Consider the following 19771-nt stretch of genomic DNA (forward strand, 5'->3'; position numbering starts at 1 on the left):
CAGGGTATGTATGCCCTCCACTGGTTCAGCCCACAAGAGGATTGATAGGCTTAGGAAATCATTTCCAATTCTGAGATTGTGTAATTCATCCCATGTCTTTCCATAAACCATTTTTGGTCATCTATCCAACAGATCTTTCCTATGGATCTTCAAATAGTTCTTGGTTTTCAGCACAATGCTTGGACTGTCTGATTCTTAATACTTAACTCTGGTCCATCACCTTTTCTGGTCACTTGCCCCCAGTAATGCCTTTTACATCCTGCCACAAGTTGTCTTTACTAATATGCTTCTACTTCCTCATATCCACCAGGCATTCTCCTTGAGGTCACCTGAAATTTGTATTATTTTAATATCTAAGAAACTGAATCATATAAAACAAAAAATTAGATATATTAAAATTACTTCTGAAGCAGTTTTCTTTTGTCTTAAGCATGATTATAGAGATAAAGGTCTTCTGAACAGTTTACATCACTCCTGGCTACTTCTGAGTATTACAGTTGTCTGAAGGATCTAGTTAATCCTCGAGTTCTATAAAGGTGCTAAAGGAATTGAGAGTCAGAAGTCATTGTGAAGTGGGATTAGTCAAGAAAAGTAGGAGTGTCCAAGGGTAGGTAGGTGGCACAATGGATAGAGTTGGAGTCAGGAAGACCTGAGTTCAAATATGAACTCAGATACTAGCTCTGGGACCATGAGCAAATTACTTAACCCTTCCTGCCTCAGTTTCCTCATATGTCAGATGAACCAGAGAAGGAAATAGCAAACCACCCTTAATGGGGTCACAAAGAATCAGGAAGAGTCAGACATGACCGAAACAACTGAAATAAAATGACTGACTGATGGATGTAGAGAATGAAGGAAAAGTGGCTCTTAGATTCTAGCCTAGAAAAAAAAATGCTGTTACCAGTGATGGAAAAGGTATTAATACCAATCAAAGAGAAAATCTAGATTGATCAAAGGAGTTTTTTCCCATCTTTATGAGAGTTGTTGTTGGTATCCATCTTTCATTCTTAACGAGGACCAATGATACCACAAAGGTGATGTCTTGACTTGTGTGTGAATTGGATTTAAATGAGGCATTTAGATTTATTCAAATACAGGGAGTTCTAGTATGATTTGAAGTAGAAAGAACCCTAGTCTTAAAGCCAGAATGCCTGAGTTAAAATAAAGGTTCTAGTCCTTAATAACTGGATGACTTTGGAACAAGATATGTCTCGAAGCCTAAATTTTCTTTTATATAAAATAATGATATCTAAGATGACTTAACCAAGTTGTATTGAGGAAAATACTTTATAAACGTTGACAACATAAATGTTAGTTGTTATTATGATATACAGAATACATTTCTTGAGTAAGCTTTTCTGCTTCTGTTGTATCCCTTTCTCCCTGTAGAATACAGCATAGAAATTGTAAAAATGGCTGCTGAATTGAATTGAAGCTAAATATATGAAAATAAATAAATTAGGGATTAACTGCTTCATAAAGTGACCCCTTCTCCTATTAAATAATTCCTTTCATGAGCACTCCTAGTAGTTTAAAAAATAAGTTGATTTATAAAAATTTGCTTTATATATCACTTTTTTTTTTTTTTAGTGAGGCAATTGGGGTTAAGTGACTTGCCCAGGGTCACACAGCTAGTAAGTATTAAGTGTCTGAGGCCGGATTTGAACTCAGGTACTCCTGACTCCAGGGCCGGTGCTCTATCCACTGTGCCATCTAGTGCCCCTATATATCACTTTTGAAGAGTACATCTATTACCTAAAATTAGGTATATATGGGGTTTGTGTTTCCTATGAACTCCTATAAACCATTCACTAATGCCCCTAGAATGTCATAATGCATTTAACCAGGATGAATGTTGTCCTGCTTTGGGGTTCAAAAATTAATTATATCAGTAAATAATGGACAGAGGTAGTTCATTTTTAAAAAGATCTGAGGCTTCTAGTTGACCATAAGCTTAATGTGAACTTAGTTTGATATTGGATACAATGTTGGGGTATATTAATTGGAATATAAAATCATGAGATGTCATAGAGCATGGGATGTCATACTGACTGCACTCTCTGCTGGTTATATTATGTCCAATTCTGAATACTACATTTCAAAAGGAACAGTACAGATCGAAGGGTGCCCAGAAGAGGAAGATCAGGATGGTTAAAAAGTCTAGGAAGTGGCATGTAACAGTTAAAAGAATATAAGCTATTGGTCTTACAAAAGAAGGCTAAGGTGTGATGTGATGGGATATTATCTGGAAGAATAATAGGGCAAAACCAAAACTGACTTTATAGATGAGGAACTGACTCTAAGTCCAGGGCTTTTCCCACTATATCATGTGTTGTCTCTATGTTTGCTCCAAAGGACAGAACTGGAATCAATTAATTGGTGAAAAATACTGGCAGTAGATTTTGGTTCAAAGGAAAAAGGAATGGTCCAACGAAAATGGAAAATATGTTTTTGTAAAGTAATGAACTCTCCTGCTAGAAGTATTCAAGCAGAAGTTTACCAAGCATATTGTAAAATACAATTGTGTTGCTTGAAATTTTGGATGGGATGACTTACTGTAAAGTACATTCCAGCTTTAAAATTCTCCAGTCTTTAAAATACAAAGTATTGAGAAGGATTTTCTCCATTCTGGCACCTTTCCTTTGGACACCATCCAGTTTATCCATGTCCTTGCTTAAATGTGCTGTGCGGAACTGGCCATGACATTGCAGATGTGGTCTCAAGAAGGCAGAGTACAACAGTGCTATTACTGACCTAATCCTGGACATGATGCTTCTCTTTATGCAGCCTTGAAAATTTATTTACATTTATGAGATGTTCCACCCACCCTGGTGATTCACATTGAGTTAGCAATCCATCAACATTCCCAGATATTTTTTTTCAGAAAAACTAGTTTCTCTTCATGTCTCCCCAATTTTATACTTGGGAAGCTAATTTTTAACCCAAGTAGAAGACTGTACATTTATCATATTCAATTTGGACTTCTAGATTGTTAATAGAATTTGTAATCCCAATTCTGTCATCAGTATGTTAGCTGTCCCTACTAGCTTTGTATCATCTTCAATTTTTATAAATTTGCAATCTACGTCTTTGACCAGGCTAGTGATCAAAATGTTGAGTGTCATGGGTAAAAATGCAGATCCCTGAGGAACTCCACTAAAGACCACTCAGATCTATTCTTTCTGTCTTTTAGTATGATTTTGGATTCAATTAGCTCTGAACCCACTTAATTGTACTACTGTCTGGCCCATAGTCCTCCATCTTTTCCACAAGAATGACAGAAGAGACATTATGAAAAATACCTTGCTCAAACCTATGTTAACCATAGTTATAGCAATCTCCTAATGAACCAGTTTGTTTTTTTTGTTTTGTTTTTGTTTTTTTTAGGCAATGGGGGTTAGGTGACTTGCCCACAGTCACACAGCTAGTAAGTGTCAAGTGTCTGAGGGCAGATTTGAACTCAGGTACTCCTGAATACAGGGCCGGTGCTTTAACCACTGCGCCATCTAGCTGCCCCACCAGTTTATTTTTTTAAAAAAATTCTCAAAAAAAGGAAATTGGCTAAATAGGAGTGACCTAGTTTTAATTCTTTTTTTTTTAAACTATGAGTCATTTATTTTTTCCACCCAGTCCTTGTAACAAACGAGCATGGTTAAGCAAAAATAAATTCCCACGTAAGCCATGTCCAGAAATGTGTGTCTCACTCTATGTAGCACCCCCACCCCCCCCACCCCACCCCACCCCCCGTCAGAAGGTGGATGAGCAAATGCTTCATCATCAGTGGCATAACTTATTTTTGATTAAATTATCCTGACTCCTTCTAGTCACCACTTTCTATTCTAGGTAATGAATGACCACCTCTTTGTTAATACATTCTAGTATGTCAGAAATCAAAGACAAGCTCATTGTCCTATCATTTACAGACTTCATTTACTTTCCTTTTTTTAAAAAAAAATCAGATCATTCACCCTTCCCCAATTGTATAGAACCCTCTTTCCCTACAATCTTTCAAATACCACTGGCAGTAACCCCACAATTCTCCATACCAGTAGTTTTAGTAACTTCAAATGTTGATCGTGTCAGCCAAGTGACGAGCTTATTACAGGTAGTTCACTGCTTCAGTATTATTGCCTTATTGATATTGCTTATGAACCCATTTTTGTTCCGTGCTTTCCCGTCCAAAAAGCATTCTTCTTGGAAGAGAAAACAGCAGCAAAGTAGGAGATAAGCCACAGCTGCCATCCTGAGTGGTATCACTGTCCCTTCTCTGATTTTCATCTTTTCCCCTAAAGAGCAGCAAATTTAAAAGTCCCAAACACTTTCATTTTCCCCGAGCTTTCCTTCCCTTCCTCAGCTCGCTCTGCACTTTCACACTCCTGACATTATCGTCACAGGTCTGTGCCGTGCTTTTGTATGCATCTATTACCTCCCATGTTTCCATCTTCTGTATTTGACTTTTTAAAATTCATGTTTCTTGATGTGCATTCGCATTGGTCTCTTTAGACAATTCACCTTTTCCTCCTCCTCAGAATTATTTATTTTTGTGTCTTCAGAATTTTATTCCTGAGAGAATCCCTTTCTTCCTGGTCTACCTTCCCCTGCAGAGTTTAAATCCATAGGGGCCCGGATATCTTTTCTCTAAACCCTTTGAAATCTTTTCTCCTAAAATGGAGGGTTCCTGTTAGATTAAACTTATCTTTCCTCTCTAACAAATGGAAAAACGGAATAGACATTTTTCAGCCCCGCCCCCCCACCAGCACCACTACCACCACCAACTCCCTTCACTTCATCCTCAGCAACTACTTCTTCTTTATTGGGGAGACCCTAATCCAGGATAGAATTTATCTCTATTAGTTCCTCTGCCTTTTGAAGGATGAAATTATGATTAAGGTAAGTCAAAAATTATTGATTACTCCGATTCTGGCAATGAGGCACAGCCTTTGTTCTGGTTTTGGTAGGAAAAGATCTCCTGAGACAGTGCCTTGGATAGAAGAAATGACTCGGTGTGTTAGGATTGAATAGGTGAATAAGTGTACAGGGGGGAAAAGAACAGATGTGATGGATGAGGAATTTTTCTTTAGCAAAATGAGAACGATAACAGCAAATACCTCCCATGGTTATGAAAACCAAGTAAGATGATATTTGTAAAATACTCTGCAAACCTACAAATGCTATATAAATGCTACTTATTAGTAGTATTAGTATTATTAGAATTCTCTTTTGAGCTATGGGAATCTTCAAACTTCACCAAATTAATCAAGCATTTATTAAGCATTTACTCTTTGTCAGCCATTATGGTAGATGAAGATGGAAGCCAACTGCTTTGCAGGTAGGATTATTTCCATATGCTGCCTTGAAAATAAGAGAGTAGTACGTATACACACACACACACACACACACACACACACACACACACGCATATATATATATATATATGAATGGAAGTTTGCATTGTGAAGTTACGTCCTTCTGAACCTGAAGTTCATATGCTATAATCATATGGTATAAAGATGTGAGTTGTATACATTGTCTTTTAAAATGGAAAATAATACCTTATATGTTGCAGCATGTAGCATTTATACTTTCTATTTGAAAAATATTATTCAGTCATCTTTGTATCTCAAAACAAAATTAGGAACTTGCCAATCTCAATGTATTTCTCTTTCCCTAACCACAAGAGTAGATCTAGGTATGTGGAGCCCCAGACTAATACATGATCCTAAGCAAATCACATTGTGTTTAGTACTCCCTTCCTTCTCTAACTTCAAATATTTATATACACATGAAATTAGGTTAAAATGAATATCTGTGACAATTGTGAAGGGATAAAAAAATCCCAGAAAGATGATTTGCACCCTTAGGGTATAAGTATAAGAAAATAGGGTCATTCCCATTCCCTTGGTTGAGAGGTTCACAGAGTGACTAATAAATGAGCCCCAAGTCTTCTTCAGGAGATGCCAAAGCCATCTCCATTTCTCCATTAATATGGTCCTCAAGATAATCCTGAATAATCACCCTAATTTTCCATTCCCTACAAGAGGTTCTTGCTAGATAGATAACACAGTAGGGGAAAGGCTATCAAGATTAGAACTCTTACCTTCTAATTTTCCAGTCTTGTCCTATCTATTCAACAAAATATGCTGCGCCTTTCAAAACAAATTCAATTATTAAAAATTGTTATGACCTCTCTTGGCTAGATTTCAAATAATGCCTAATAGAGAGGAAGAAAGACAAAAAGGCCAAAAGGAGGTCACATGAATCAGCATGAAGTTTCAATTATTGCTTAATTAATGTTTGTTATTGATATTAATTTAGCCACTTTAACCTAAAATAAAGTCCATATGCCAGATCTACCATCCACTTGTTTTAAAACATTCTGTTTTTAAGCATTAATGCTTAATGATGACAAATGCATCCTGTAGTTTTTAGAACTAGTAGTCTTAATTTAATTATTTAAATCCACTGATTAAACGGGCATCTATAGTAAGAAGCTAGGCTTGGAAGTGTGGAAAATATGAAGAAGAGAATAAGCCAGAGCCCCTGCCCATAGGATGTTTGCAATCTAGTTGGGAAGACAAGATAAAAATTAGTGCATACAAAGATAATTAACACAATAAATAATCAACAAAGTAAATAGTGATACATGATGAGGTAGTGCATGATTAATTTTTTAAATGATTGTGATAGACAACAAATATTTCAAATTTTTCACATTGATTTTTTTTAAGGTCAGGAGGTATTTATAGATCTCTAATTCAAGTAGGAAATACAGATTTAAGAACTCATACATCTGCTCTCAGATTATTCCTTCACCTCTCTGAACATCACACTGAACAACAGAGAGATAACCCCTTAGCAGACATGATCATCAGATTTACTAAGAAGTCAAGCTCTCAAAAGGGCCAATGAGCAATCTATGACATCTTTGGGGGTGAAGGTCCCATATCCAACTTTAAAAATTTGAGGTAGATTATGTTAAAAATAGTTTGCATTGCCAGTACCCTTTCTTCAGTTCAATTCATCCAATAATTATTGAGCATATACTCTGCACGAGGCTTTGTACAAGGAACTCATGGAATGCTAGAGTTGGAAGGGATCTCAGCAATGATTCAGTCCTACTCTTGGATGGAACATCTCCCCAGAATGACAAATTAGGCTTCCCATGAAGACCTCCAGGGGTAGAAAATTCACTCTTGGAAGAGAATAGGATGGAAGCCCCATCCTATTTCTGGACAACTCGAATTACTAGAAAATTTGTCATGTCAAGCTGAAATTTGCCTCTCCATAAATTCCACCCATTCATTCCAGTCCTCCCAATAAAAGCCACGTGCAATGAATCTAATTTCTCTATTCTACATAAACACTTCATATATTTGAAGGTAGTAATAGTATCTCCCACAAGTCTTCTCTTCTCCACACTAAACATCCCAAGTCCTTTCAAGTAATCCTTCCCTAGCAAAATCTAAACAACTCTGACTATCTCAATAGACGGTCCCCATATGAACTCTATGTCCCTCTTAAGATGAAATGCCTTGGGGACGGCTAGGTGGCGCAGTGGATAAAGCACCGGCCCTGGATTCAGGAGTACCTGAGTTCCGGTCCAGCCTCAGACACTTGACACTTACTAGCTGTGTGACCCTGGGCAAGTCACTTAACCCCCATTGCCCCACAAAACAAAAACAAAAACAAAAACAACAAAAAAGATGAAATGCCTTTAACTTCTCTCATTCTGGAACCTATACTTCTGATAATGCACCCTAATATTGCATTAGCATTTTGGAGCTGCCTCATCATACTATGGGTGAGTTTGTAGTTCACTCCAAACCCCTGTCCTTTTTAGTTTTAAAAGAAATCATATCTGATATCTCATTCATTTCTGGATATATTCTTCTTCCTTTCTCTAGAGAGTCGTCCCTTGTGACAAGGATTTTAAAAAAAAGAGGGGACCAAAGGAGTTTAGCAAAATTAACCGGTAATCAAGTGTATCTGACATTATTGGCAGTATTCTACCACCACAGTTCCCTACCTCTGTCTGCAGTGAGAGAAGGGAGATTTATTTTTTTCAGTTCTTTTCTTGGGCCAAGCTTAGATACCATTGTTTCTTATCATTTACTATGTTGTAATGATTTTGTGCATTTTCTCCTAATTCTGCTTACTACTCTCTGTCAGATCATCCAAATCTTTCAGTGCCTCTAATAATTTTTATATCTATGATTTCTTATGGCAAAGTAATATTCTTTTACATTAGCATGCCATGATTTGTCTAGCTATTCCCCTATCAGTGATTACATACTTTGGTTTAGGTCCTTTGCTATCTGAAAAAAAAAATGAAGTTATGAATATTTTGGTGAATATAGGGAATTTTCTTTCTGTCTTGGATTTCTTTGGGCATATGGACTAGGCCTTTTTCATATGAATTTTTGAGTAATTTCTCCCTCATTTTATGCTTTGAACTGGATGTCTTTAGATCAAGCATAGAAGTTCCCATTCATAATAGTTAACACTTGATAGCAGTTAATAATTAACACTTAATAGTAAACACTTGTGTAACACTTTGAGACTCGTGAATTGCTTTCTACAAACCAACTCAGTAAAGTAGGAAATACAAATATTATTATCCCCGTTTGGCCTATGAAGAAACCGATGCTCTGAAAAGTTAAGATTTACTTATGCTTACCACAGCTAGGAAGTATCTGAGGTGGAATCGGTATTTTCTTCTCTGAATAATCCCCTTGGTTTACAGGTAAGGAAATTAAGGCAAGAGAAGTTAAGTGATTTGTCCAGGGCCACACAACTGGTAAGCATCTGATGTGATCTTTTCACCCAGGTATTCCTGACTCCAAATCTAGTCCTCTGTCCATACTATGTTGTACTTGCTTTCTGAAATTAAGGGGTAACTCAGTAAGTCACGCTAACACTGGAAGTAGAGGGCAGCTAGATGGCACAGTGAATACAACACCTGTCCTAGAATCAGGAAGACTCATCTTCTTCAGTTCAAATCCAGCCTGACACTCACTGGTTCTGTGATCCTGGGCAAGTCACTGAATCCTCTTTGCCTTCATAAAATGAGCTGGAGAAGAAAATGGCAAACCACTCCAGTGGCCTTGCCAAGAAAACCTCAAGTGAGGTCAGGAGGAGCTGGACGTGACTGAAAAACAACTAAATAATAAACAACAATGCTTTAATGTGAGTTTATTAGATAACCTTCCTCCTATTCTAACAGGATAGCTGTATAGTTTGAGAGAACTTGGGGAGAGGAATCATTAGAGATAGGGAAATGGTGTCAAAAGGAAAGATGGGTCACCAAGACAAACTTTGCCAACTGCATCATTTTCCTGAGGGCCAGTCTCACTGTCAGAATAGCTGTGTTTTCAGTACTCATTTTTCTCACTTAAAATAGGGGTATAGAAAACATGGGTTAATGAGTGGTTATTCGGTTTCCAAATCCTGTTTAATCTCTATACCACAATTGGATAGTGGTAATAGTAATAAAATTATAATAATCCATATTTACATGACTCTTTAAGGTCTGAAAAAATGTTTTTTGACTCTCCCAACAAATCCTATGACAAAGGTACTCTTATTATCCCAATTTAACAAATAAAGAAATTGATGCCTAAAGAAGTTAAAACATTTGCCCTGGGTAGTAAATAGCCAGATTCCAACTTGGCTCTAGGCAATGGTCACCATTTTTTAATTTAATTTTATTTATTTATTTTTTTTTAGTGAGGCAATTGGGGTTAAATGACTTGCCCAGGGTCACACAGCTAGTAAGTGTTAAGTGTCTGAGGCCGGATTTGAACTCAGGTACTCCTGACTCCAGGGCCAGTGCTCTATCCACTGCGCCACCTAGCTGCCCTCACCATTTTTAAAGAATATACATTTAAAAGAATTTTAGTCCCCAGTGCTCTTACCTAACTCATATTAAAATTTTCAAATTAATCTTTGGTTAAAATAAAACAAAATACCTGAACATCTTTTACTTATTCTTGTGTTTCATAGCTGAAATCCTATTGAATTTTCAGCTTTCAAAATACCGTTTTGATTCACGGTCCTTTTTTTTTTCTTTTGGCATAGAACAGGGTTTGATGCATTCTTAATGGGTACTCATCTTGAAGAGCATGGCAGACTAAAAGTGCCACTTCTATCTAAGGTGTAAAATATGCATATTTAATTTGGAACATGAAAGCAGGCTGAGGAGAGAGTAGTTCATAAGTAACAATGCTCCCTGGGGCCTAGGTAACTTAATGTACATGTCAAGTTATTGAGAATAAATACATCAATAGTAATTGTACAACTGTTCACTTTTAAAAAAATCTGGTTTATGAGTGTTTGTGCTTGCCATGGAAATCCCTAAATCACATGGTAGGCACACCAAGACATATTGAGTCTGTTGTACTTGAAATGTAAGCATGCTCTTATACCCTATTTAAAGAAGTCTAGTGTAGTTTTCCATAAAATTGCAAGTGTATTACATTTAAGCCCCCCCATCCCCTTGGGCAACTGTTGTGTCGTTGCTAGAGAAAACACACTCTAGAGGTGGTGACAACTATTTATCAGAAACCAACTTTTCACTCTATACCTGGACCGGGCATTTTATGTGATAGCTAAAAAGGTGGGTTTCCCATTGTCTCTATCCCTATTGATGATCAGTGCAGAGTTCTAAAATATGTTACTTACTAAACATAGTATAACAATACATAATCTAGTCCTCTGAGAGAGAAAAGTGGATGGATATATCTGAATGCTTGAATAAGGTCATATTTACTTCCTTCCAAAATATACTTAGAAGAAATTCTTAATGAATTCAACAGTCAAGTATTTCATAAATGCCTTCTGCATGCCAGTTGACAGGGACTAGGATACAAAGACAAAAATCATTCAATCCTTGCCTTCAAGGACCTTACATTCTATAGGAAGGGATAATGTAAATACATTTTAGTAAAAGCTATTCCTAAAAAATACAAAAATATAACAAAGTGAGATTTCAGTGGCCTCCATATGACCTTGAATGCCATTACCAGAGTGTTGATTGTTTAGGGTGACTGTGACTACAGCATAATCAGACATTCAGGGGATGTAATTGCTGTGCTTGCTGAGAAATTGCTCCCTTTAAAGCAGGACCAAGGTTTCAGGACCTCTGCCCCCGAAGGGCTATGTAGATGGGTGGCAGCAAATCAGAATGCCCAGATCTGTCAGATCTATCTGGTTCTGTGTCAGTCATGTGCACCCAACAAATAAGATGCCCAACACAGTGAAACCTTACTAATTTGGAATCTGAGGTCATTCTAACAGGGCTGGGCTAAAATTGGCCTCTGCACAGCCTATGAGGCAAATGTGAACAAGATCATGGGTGAGGGGAGAGAGAGGAAATGCTCACCTTACTCTAGAGAACAATCTGTTTTCAAACACCTTAACAGCATCCATTTTCTGGCAAACAACTAAGGGGCTTATTGAATCAGGCCCCGTGGGACTATGACTTGGAAATTCTTTGTTACCATTTACTTTGAATTACTGGCATCTCTCTATATACTAAAATATATCCAAAATGTACTTAGTCAATTATTTAAATATTCCATGAATTCAGTCTGATCTTCTATTCAGTGAATGAGATCTTTGCTGTAATTTCAAAAGCTTAATGTTTTCACTACACATCTGAAAGGAAAGTTGTGTGTGGGGGTTGTTTTTGTCAATGTAATCACCTTAAAGGAGTCTGCTCTAAAGGTTTGTTCCAAAACTATGAGGTATATTTTGAAGAAATTTTTCCTCCCCTGTAATTTTCTTTTGATTTGGGGGATCAAAAAAGTGATGACTTAGAAAGGAGGTGGAGGTGGGAAGGGGCAGTGAAGTAACCGGTGAGTTTGGTGAAATAGTAGGTTAAACTGGTTATTTGTCCTCGTTTAGACCAAATGACTTACTGGCTAATTTTCTTTTCTAAGTGGTTGTGTTAACGCTCTGTAGATGTAGCCAGCATCCAACATTAAATTGAACTGATTCCTCTACCTGACATGATGTTTTTCTTTCCTCCTATAATAAATGGATGCAGAAACATGACATGTTTATGTTTATAACAATCTCTATTCCAGATTTATATACCACACACCTTCGGTTGGAGAGCGGCAATAACAGTTTCTTCAGTTGAGGGAAATCGTTATATACTCAGTGCCTGCTCACAGAAGGCACTTAATAAGTGTGGAGTGAATAAATTTAATCATTACAGAGGTCTATAACATTTTCCCCACACCAAGGAGAGCCAGGCTTAGATTTTGCTCTTACAAAGTTCTAGTACAAATCCAGAAAACCTTAAGACCTGTTTTTGAAGACTTTGTTTTGGTTTGATGATGGGCCTTGTTGGGGTATGTCGTTGTTGTTATTGTTGTTGGGGGGAGGGGGAATTGTGTGTGTTTCGACCAGAGAAAAGAGGGCGCTTTCGGCTCAAAGATAAAGATAGCATTTTAGAATGTTACCTGAGGCTATGGGCCCTTCTGCGATACCCTTTTTATTTTGCCCACCTGATAAATTCAGTAAAAGTATCATCATCTAACATTTACCAACCAGATGGCTCTAGGAATGGGCATGTCTCATGTGACATCGTCCAACTCTTGAATCTAATAATCATCACTAAGTAAAACTATAGTGTCATTGGATTGCTTGGAGTTGGGGTGGGTTGGTTGATAGGGAGTTTTTGTTCCACTGAATAGTTTTCCATTTTAAGCTCCTTAAAGACAGGAATTTTGCTATTTCTCTTCTTTCTAGCTGCCATGAAATGAATGAATGAAAAACCATTTATCAAGGGCTTATGATGTACCAGGCACTGTGTCAAGTACTGTGGCTACAAATACAAGAGCAAGACAATCCTTGCCCTCAAAGAACTTATATTCTAATAGAGAAAAGCAACATATGGGAGTGGTAGCTGGGGAGTGGTGTTTTGGTATTGGAAATCACAGGGATGCTAACAAGTAGATTCACAGGTAATGAATTCACAGATCCAGAAATGGTAGTGTTTACTTGATTACACTGAGCAAGAAGTGGAAAGTAGAGAAGAGGAATTGGTGCTCACACAGAAGAAATGAAAAAAAGGGAGTTAGAATGCAGTTTGGAGAGTCTGGGACCAGGTGAGATATGGTGAACTCTCACCAGTCAGAAAGAGCTTGGCAGGAAGAATACAGGAGTAGCAAACACAATGTCTTATACTTTAAAAGCGTTTAATAATTGCTTGTTGAAATAAATTTGGTCAATTGAATAATGGTTCCTGAAACAGAAAAACAAGTTTGCATTTATAAGTCATTCACCCTTAGGTCTTAGAAAAGAGAGCAAGATTGGATAGAGGTATGAGGCTGAGAGGAAATACGCAGCTAGAAAGAACTCCTGACATAACATGTGTTAGCTGAATTAACCAGAATTTTTGTGAAACTGGCATCTTCCATTCTCCCAAAGTCCAAATTCAAAAAGCTCTTTGTTGTATGTATTCTGAAAACTGTCCAGCTAAATTACATCCTAGAATAGTAAAAATATGGTGAAATGCTCTAACTTTCAGTTCTGGGGCAGGCTTCAGTTTCTGTTGATAAGGAATGTTTTAAATAGTAAGGAATGCAAAGGCTAATCCTTACCATGAACTGAATAGAATATTGATACCCAAATGGGCTTCCTGTTTGTTTGATTTAGTAAAATTCTCCTTCTGCTTTTATGCACAGTGACCTAAAAAGATATATTACACCCAAGAGTGCCTTTGAAATTGTTTGTTTAAATTAAGTTTCATTTGGATTTAATCTTAACCAAATCTTTAGAGAGCCAGGCAGGCCCTCTGTAATGAAATGCAGTGTGTTTGAACCAATGAAAGATGTTGCCCAACTGTAAGGATTCCTCTTTAAATGAGTGGGCTTTATAATGTTACACTTGGGTGGCACAAGCAGAGTGCTAGATGATTAGTTTATGGTCTAGATCATTGTATTTTTATTACACTCATAAAATCTGTGTTTCTCCTCATTTTCGTAATGGCTTCAATGAGCTTCTATACCTTCTGAAGGCACATTAAATTGTTATGTGATGAAAGTACCGATTTAGTGGAACTAGTTTTAAAGCCTGGGTAGCTCAAAGTAAGACACATGTTTGGAATTCTTATCTTATTGTTGGATTTGCAAGAAGGAAATGGGACTGAGTGTAATTCACATTTATTTGTGGACTTTTTCCTTAAATACTTCACTGGCTTACATTAAATTCCAATCTAAACGATACACAATGAGGTGCCTTAAAGTTATTGACTATTTATATCACATGGGAGTATAAATCAATATTAAGGGAGGAAAATATTATGTATGTGCCTGATTTATAAAATATAATTTAAAGGGGAGGGCTTAACAGAATGAGCAATGAAGAGAAATCATTTGTATTTGAGAAATATTCTGTAGCTTTGAAAAAAGGAGGGGGGGAGGGGGAGTACCTAATTGGATTATCATCTCTGTGCATTTAAAAGAAATACAGGTCCTTTTGGTTTACTAAATTTACATCTAAATGTAGTTGCTTATAAATATTTCTCTGAAGTTAATGTATCCCTTTGTTTAAAAAAGGGGCAGGTTCCTTTTCATTCTGTAATTTAATATGCTAATAAAAGTCAGCAAATATAACATCACTATACCCATAATAATAATGGTCTTTAGTGATTATGCTGTTGTTAAGTATTCATTCCTAGGCTGGTGTTCACACAGTTGTAAGCTGTGTTTGGAGACCATTTCTATAGGGCCATCTTTGCTTGTTTTGGCCTTTCTATACAGTAATTTTACAGACATTTCTTTGCTCCTTATTTTTCCCATAGGTGGCTATCCCAAATTGTTAAATCAATTCACTAAGACTCACTATTTCCTTTCTCTTGGACTTACTGCGGTTTGGACAGCAGAGTGTTATATTTTGGTATGGCCAAGAGGAGATGCAATTTTTTGATGTTGTCTTCTGAGTGCACTTTTCTTTTCAAAGAAACAGCTTGGGAGCTAGCTTCAGATTGTCTAGAAAGATTATGATTCTTTGTAGACCAACCATGCCAACTGCTTTCAAGACATGGCAAATCTCAACAACCCCAAACTAGGCGTGTCAAATGTTTGTTTGTTTTACATTGGGAAGGCAGAGGCTCCTCTGCTACATGCCACATCAGCTACTATGCTGCATATTTTATGCAGTATTATAGAAAGTTTCCTTCCTAGGTCAAAAGTTGGAAAGCTAAACATCTGAACATAGAACAGAGATTTAAAAAAAACAAACCATGGAATGAATTCATTGGAAATTTTTTAATATCTCATGGAAGCATGCAAAATATGGTCCTGTTTTATTCAGAGATTTGAAAGCAGCTGCAGAGTAAAAGTGTCTAATGAAAATGAAATAAATTTTCTGTGAATGGAATAAATTTTGATTGTGTCTCTGAGTGCAGTAATTATACGTGTCACGCGGTAATTAGGCAGTCACAGTGTGGCCACGGTGTCTTTCTTTGTCTGCAGATGGTCTGGGAGAACGGCTGTGTCGTTATTGTCATGCTGACACCCCTCACGGAGAATGGAGTCAAGCAGTGTTACCACTATTGGCCAGATGAAGGGTCCAACCTTTACCACATCTATGAGGTACTTAAGTAAAATAGATCTGGTTGTAAAGTGGACAAGAAATGTGTGGACTGATTTCATCCCCGGGCCAAATATTACTTAATCTACTTTGACCTAAGCAGGGAACCACCATAAACTTGCATTTGGGAAGGAGGCAAGCAGCCCTCCTCCACAGGACTTCAAGAGGAATCTTGAGATCCCTTGAATTCTCCTTGGAGTGAAAGCAACTGGAAGGTGACAAACCAGTTTTATGAAGAAGAGGAATAAAATATTCCTAGGTTTGGGAATTTCAATTCTTCCTGTCATCAGGATATAAATGAGAAGCATTTTCTAGGAATTTTCACAGAGATTCAAGCTCTTAAAATAGCCATATTGTATAAAGCTCTGTAATTGAAGCCTTTGATAATATGTCTTTTTCATTGCCAAATTTTGACAAATACAAATGCTGGACAGGAAAAAAAAAAAGTAAAAATATTTACCTCTACAGGGTAGCCCATTTAAACATGCCCCATGGAGTATGGCTTTAAAATAGTCTCATTTAAAAGGGGAGCCCTGCTATTATTCTAATGATTTATTGATTTCTCCAGCCTGGTAAAGTAGGTCTTAACACTGTGCTGTTTAGAATGTTGCATATGTATTATTTGACTTATATTTGGAGATATATGTCTGCAGACAGACATATATCCCTTTTCAAATTTCTTATACACAAGTTTCTTGGGCACCCTAAGGTGGCCCAAGTAGTTTAAGCATTTAAAGATAGGAGTAGACTCACTCCTGCTACAGTTTTCTATTAAAATTGGCCAAAATAACCAAGTTTCCCAATGGTGACTCAGAACTTTGCATGCCATAGGGCATGCTTTTAGGGTTGAACTGAGAGGGTGAGCAATTCATTATCTATAGCATTAGAATTATTGTCTTAAATTTGAGGAATACTAACCAATTGTCTGGACCTGGGTTCCCTCATCTATGAAATGAGAGTACTGGATTAGATAATCTCTCTAGTTAATTCCCAGCTCTAACACTCCATGAATTTCTTATACTAATTGATGCAACTACTTTAAACATCTTCATGTGGAAGCTCTTGTTTATCAGCTCTAAGCCAACGTTTGTTTCATTCAAGATGAAACTCAACTTTACATAGAAGAACATTTTGACCAGATCTGTTTAGGTTATCTTTGTTAGCCAACCGTTTTAACCAATTGGTGATATTTCTTCAAGGCTTCTATCAGAAACTGTAAGGGCAATATTCAGGCATAATTTTGAATAGTAATTGGTTTTTTTGCCCCAGTTGATTTTTTTTTATGTGACACTATAGTCACATGTACCATTGTTCTAATTGGTCAGGGAAGAGGACAATGACAGTTTGCTGATTCCTCTGCTCTGTGAAAGGTTACAAAATTCATACCTGATACATGTACCTTTCTCCCCATACCTGCAAATCTCCAATTAAGTGTGTGATTGAATTGTGCTTTGGGTTTATGATGCCTTTTACCCTCTCTCTTTCTTTTCTTCTATAAATTATAATTTCCATCCAGGTAAATCTGGTGTCTGAGCATATCTGGTGTGAGGATTTCCTTGTGAGAAGCTTTTATTTGAAAAATCTTCAAACCAATGAAACCCGGACCGTAACCCAGTTCCATTTCCTTAGTTGGTATGACCAGGGAGTTCCTTCTTCTACAAGATCACTTCTGGATTTCCGCAGGTACAACAAAGTACATAATAACACATTAAGGCATCTAGAGTCTGGTCACTGGTTAAAAGGAGTAATATTTGTAATGATTACTTTATGCAAGATTCCTCAGTGGATGTGTGGTCATCAGTTCTATGTCTTATTGGGTACTATTCTTATCCATGTCTCTCTTATATTTCTGATAAAATGAGGCCCATTTTTTTTTAGTCTGTCTATATTACCAAGCTACTTGGAAATTACTATGAGAATTATAAATGAATTAAGAATATAGGATCAGGTACAGCTTTTAAATCTAGTCATTCCTGAGTGAAAGAAGATGCAAATTCCAAATAAGTCTAGTCAGCATGGACTAGTGTCTATTTAAAAAAAAAAATAACAACAACACTGGCTTGGAAATGACAGTTTGAAAAAATTACTCAGCCTTTTGCCCATCCTCAGGGCTTTGATAATTACCCAGTGAAAGAGGGAGTCTCTTTTGAATATTTATTAACTGAATTGTTTGACTAGACTCACTTTGTAATCAACATTTCAGTTGGAGATTTTGTTTTCCTTGTCGATTTATGCATTTTAGTACAAAGTATATTTGGCACATCATCCATAGACTTTACTTGGTATTGGCTACTATATAGTGGTAATTGGATAGGAATAGGTAACCTGAAAATTGTGCCTAGTTTCAACAGAGCCCTGAGGTATGATAGGATCTTGCCTCCATTTCACTCAAATATATCTACACATTTTAAAGGAAGATTAAAGATTACAAATAAAAATAGAAAATAAGGAATTAGAGAATTAAGATTGAATTGCATTGGGGGCGGCTAGGTGGCGCAGTGGATAGAGCGCCGGCCCTGGATTCAGGAGTACCTGAGATCCGGCCTCAGACACTTGACACTTACTAGCTGTGTGACCCTGGGCAAGTCGCATAACCCCCATTGCCCCGCAAAAAAAAAAAAAAAAAAAAAAAAAAAAAGATTGAATTGCATTCATTATGTGCCTACATAGTGCAATCTTGATATAAATAGTTGTTAATCCTAGATTCTACATTAACCTGGGTCAGAGGAAGGTGGAAAGATTGGGTATTTTAGTAAAAATAGGCTTTCAGCCTTAACTTTGATTTTCCTGAATTTATAAGTTCTAGACTTGTATTGTAAGTATGATGTTCTTGATTTTGCTTCTTGTTCTATTTAAGAAAGAAAAGAAAAATGTGACATACTGCCTTGGATCAAATAGCATGTGAATGGGATAAAAAAGACAATCAAATTTGGTACTGTACATATAATACACATTCACAGCCAACTCTGCTGCTCTTTTACCTTACTTATAGATCCAAATTGTGTATTATAGATCAAGAATATTGAATGCATGGTTTAAAAAATCCATAGGAAAATCTGTTAGCATATATGAACAATTGCTACTTTTCCTATCTTATTCTCTTGGCCATTTATGGCTTTTCTTAATGTAAATGCATTGTATTGTAGGAGAAAATATTGCTAAGACATGCTATTTAAAATCTGACCTAGAGTAAGTTTTTTGGGATGGAGTCCTCAAAAAACATACTGACAGACATATTGCTGTATCTCAATAAAGATGACTACTCATCTTAATATCAATGTTTTAATGTACATTTAGTGTATGTGTATATATATGCATATGGGTATATGTTTATACATTCATATACATATATTAAATTGAGCATATACATAACCAACCCTCTATTTTTATATGTCATTATCAAGAAAAGTTAGATTCCCGAAATTCCCTTGCCCAGAGTCTATGGATATATGGTACTAAGAAGTTGCCTTTGTTTGACTTTTTATTAAAAACAACCACTTTAACCAAAAACAACAACAAAAATTCTAGCCATAGCTTTGCAAGTTTCATTTGGAAACCCAAAGTTTCTATTTCTTTACTTATTTAGTGAATTGTGTTTCAGATAATTATGGATTTTCCCCGATTAGGCTGAATATTGACCTAAATGCTCATACTCTAAGAATGTACCCCACTTAAGCATGAGATGCTGAGATGATTTTTTTTATAAGCACACAAATTACAGAGTTGGAAGAGGTGAGGCTGCTTCTGAAAACACTGGTCAGTTGAATGTTACTAGAATCCTAATTTCATCTTGAACAATAGACCAACCATTCTAGTTCTGAACTAGCTTGTTAGTCATGCACTGATATGTGTAATTAAATATTTCTCCAAGCCCAGAGGGAGCACATTTACACTTTAAAGAGAAACTGCTAAGCTAAAAGATAATTAGCATCACATGTGAGGGCTTTGCTTAAAATATATATATTATGCTATCACTTCTTGCTGTGTGCAATGACATCTACTAACCCTGCTCACTTTAAAAATGGACAAATTCTTATTTTGCCAGCTAATTAGCGGTTGCCGGTGTCATTTTTGTGATGTTGCAGCTAGTAATATGAGCCCAGTTGCATAGTCACAAAAGTGATCATTGGAAACTGTGACTCTGCTGCAGGGACAATGTGGGAAACCC

The 19771-nt window shown here is 36.6% G+C and overlaps 1 protein-coding gene across 1 annotated transcript in view; it reads left to right on the forward strand.

Annotated features, from left to right (window-relative positions):
• PTPRN2 (protein tyrosine phosphatase receptor type N2) overlaps window positions 1–19771 on the forward strand; it is a 1559908-nt gene that overhangs the window by 1502115 nt on the left and 38022 nt on the right. The window contains exons 18-19 of the mRNA XM_043965830.1: window positions 15486–15605; window positions 17120–17286. Coding sequence (XP_043821765.1) covers window positions 15486–15605; window positions 17120–17286 — 287 coding nt within the window. The remainder of the gene's footprint in view (window positions 1–15485; window positions 15606–17119; window positions 17287–19771) is intronic.

This window comes from Dromiciops gliroides, chromosome 5, assembly GCF_019393635.1.
Source record: "Dromiciops gliroides isolate mDroGli1 chromosome 5, mDroGli1.pri, whole genome shotgun sequence".
NCBI classification, from domain to species: domain Eukaryota; kingdom Metazoa; phylum Chordata; class Mammalia; order Microbiotheria; family Microbiotheriidae; genus Dromiciops; species Dromiciops gliroides.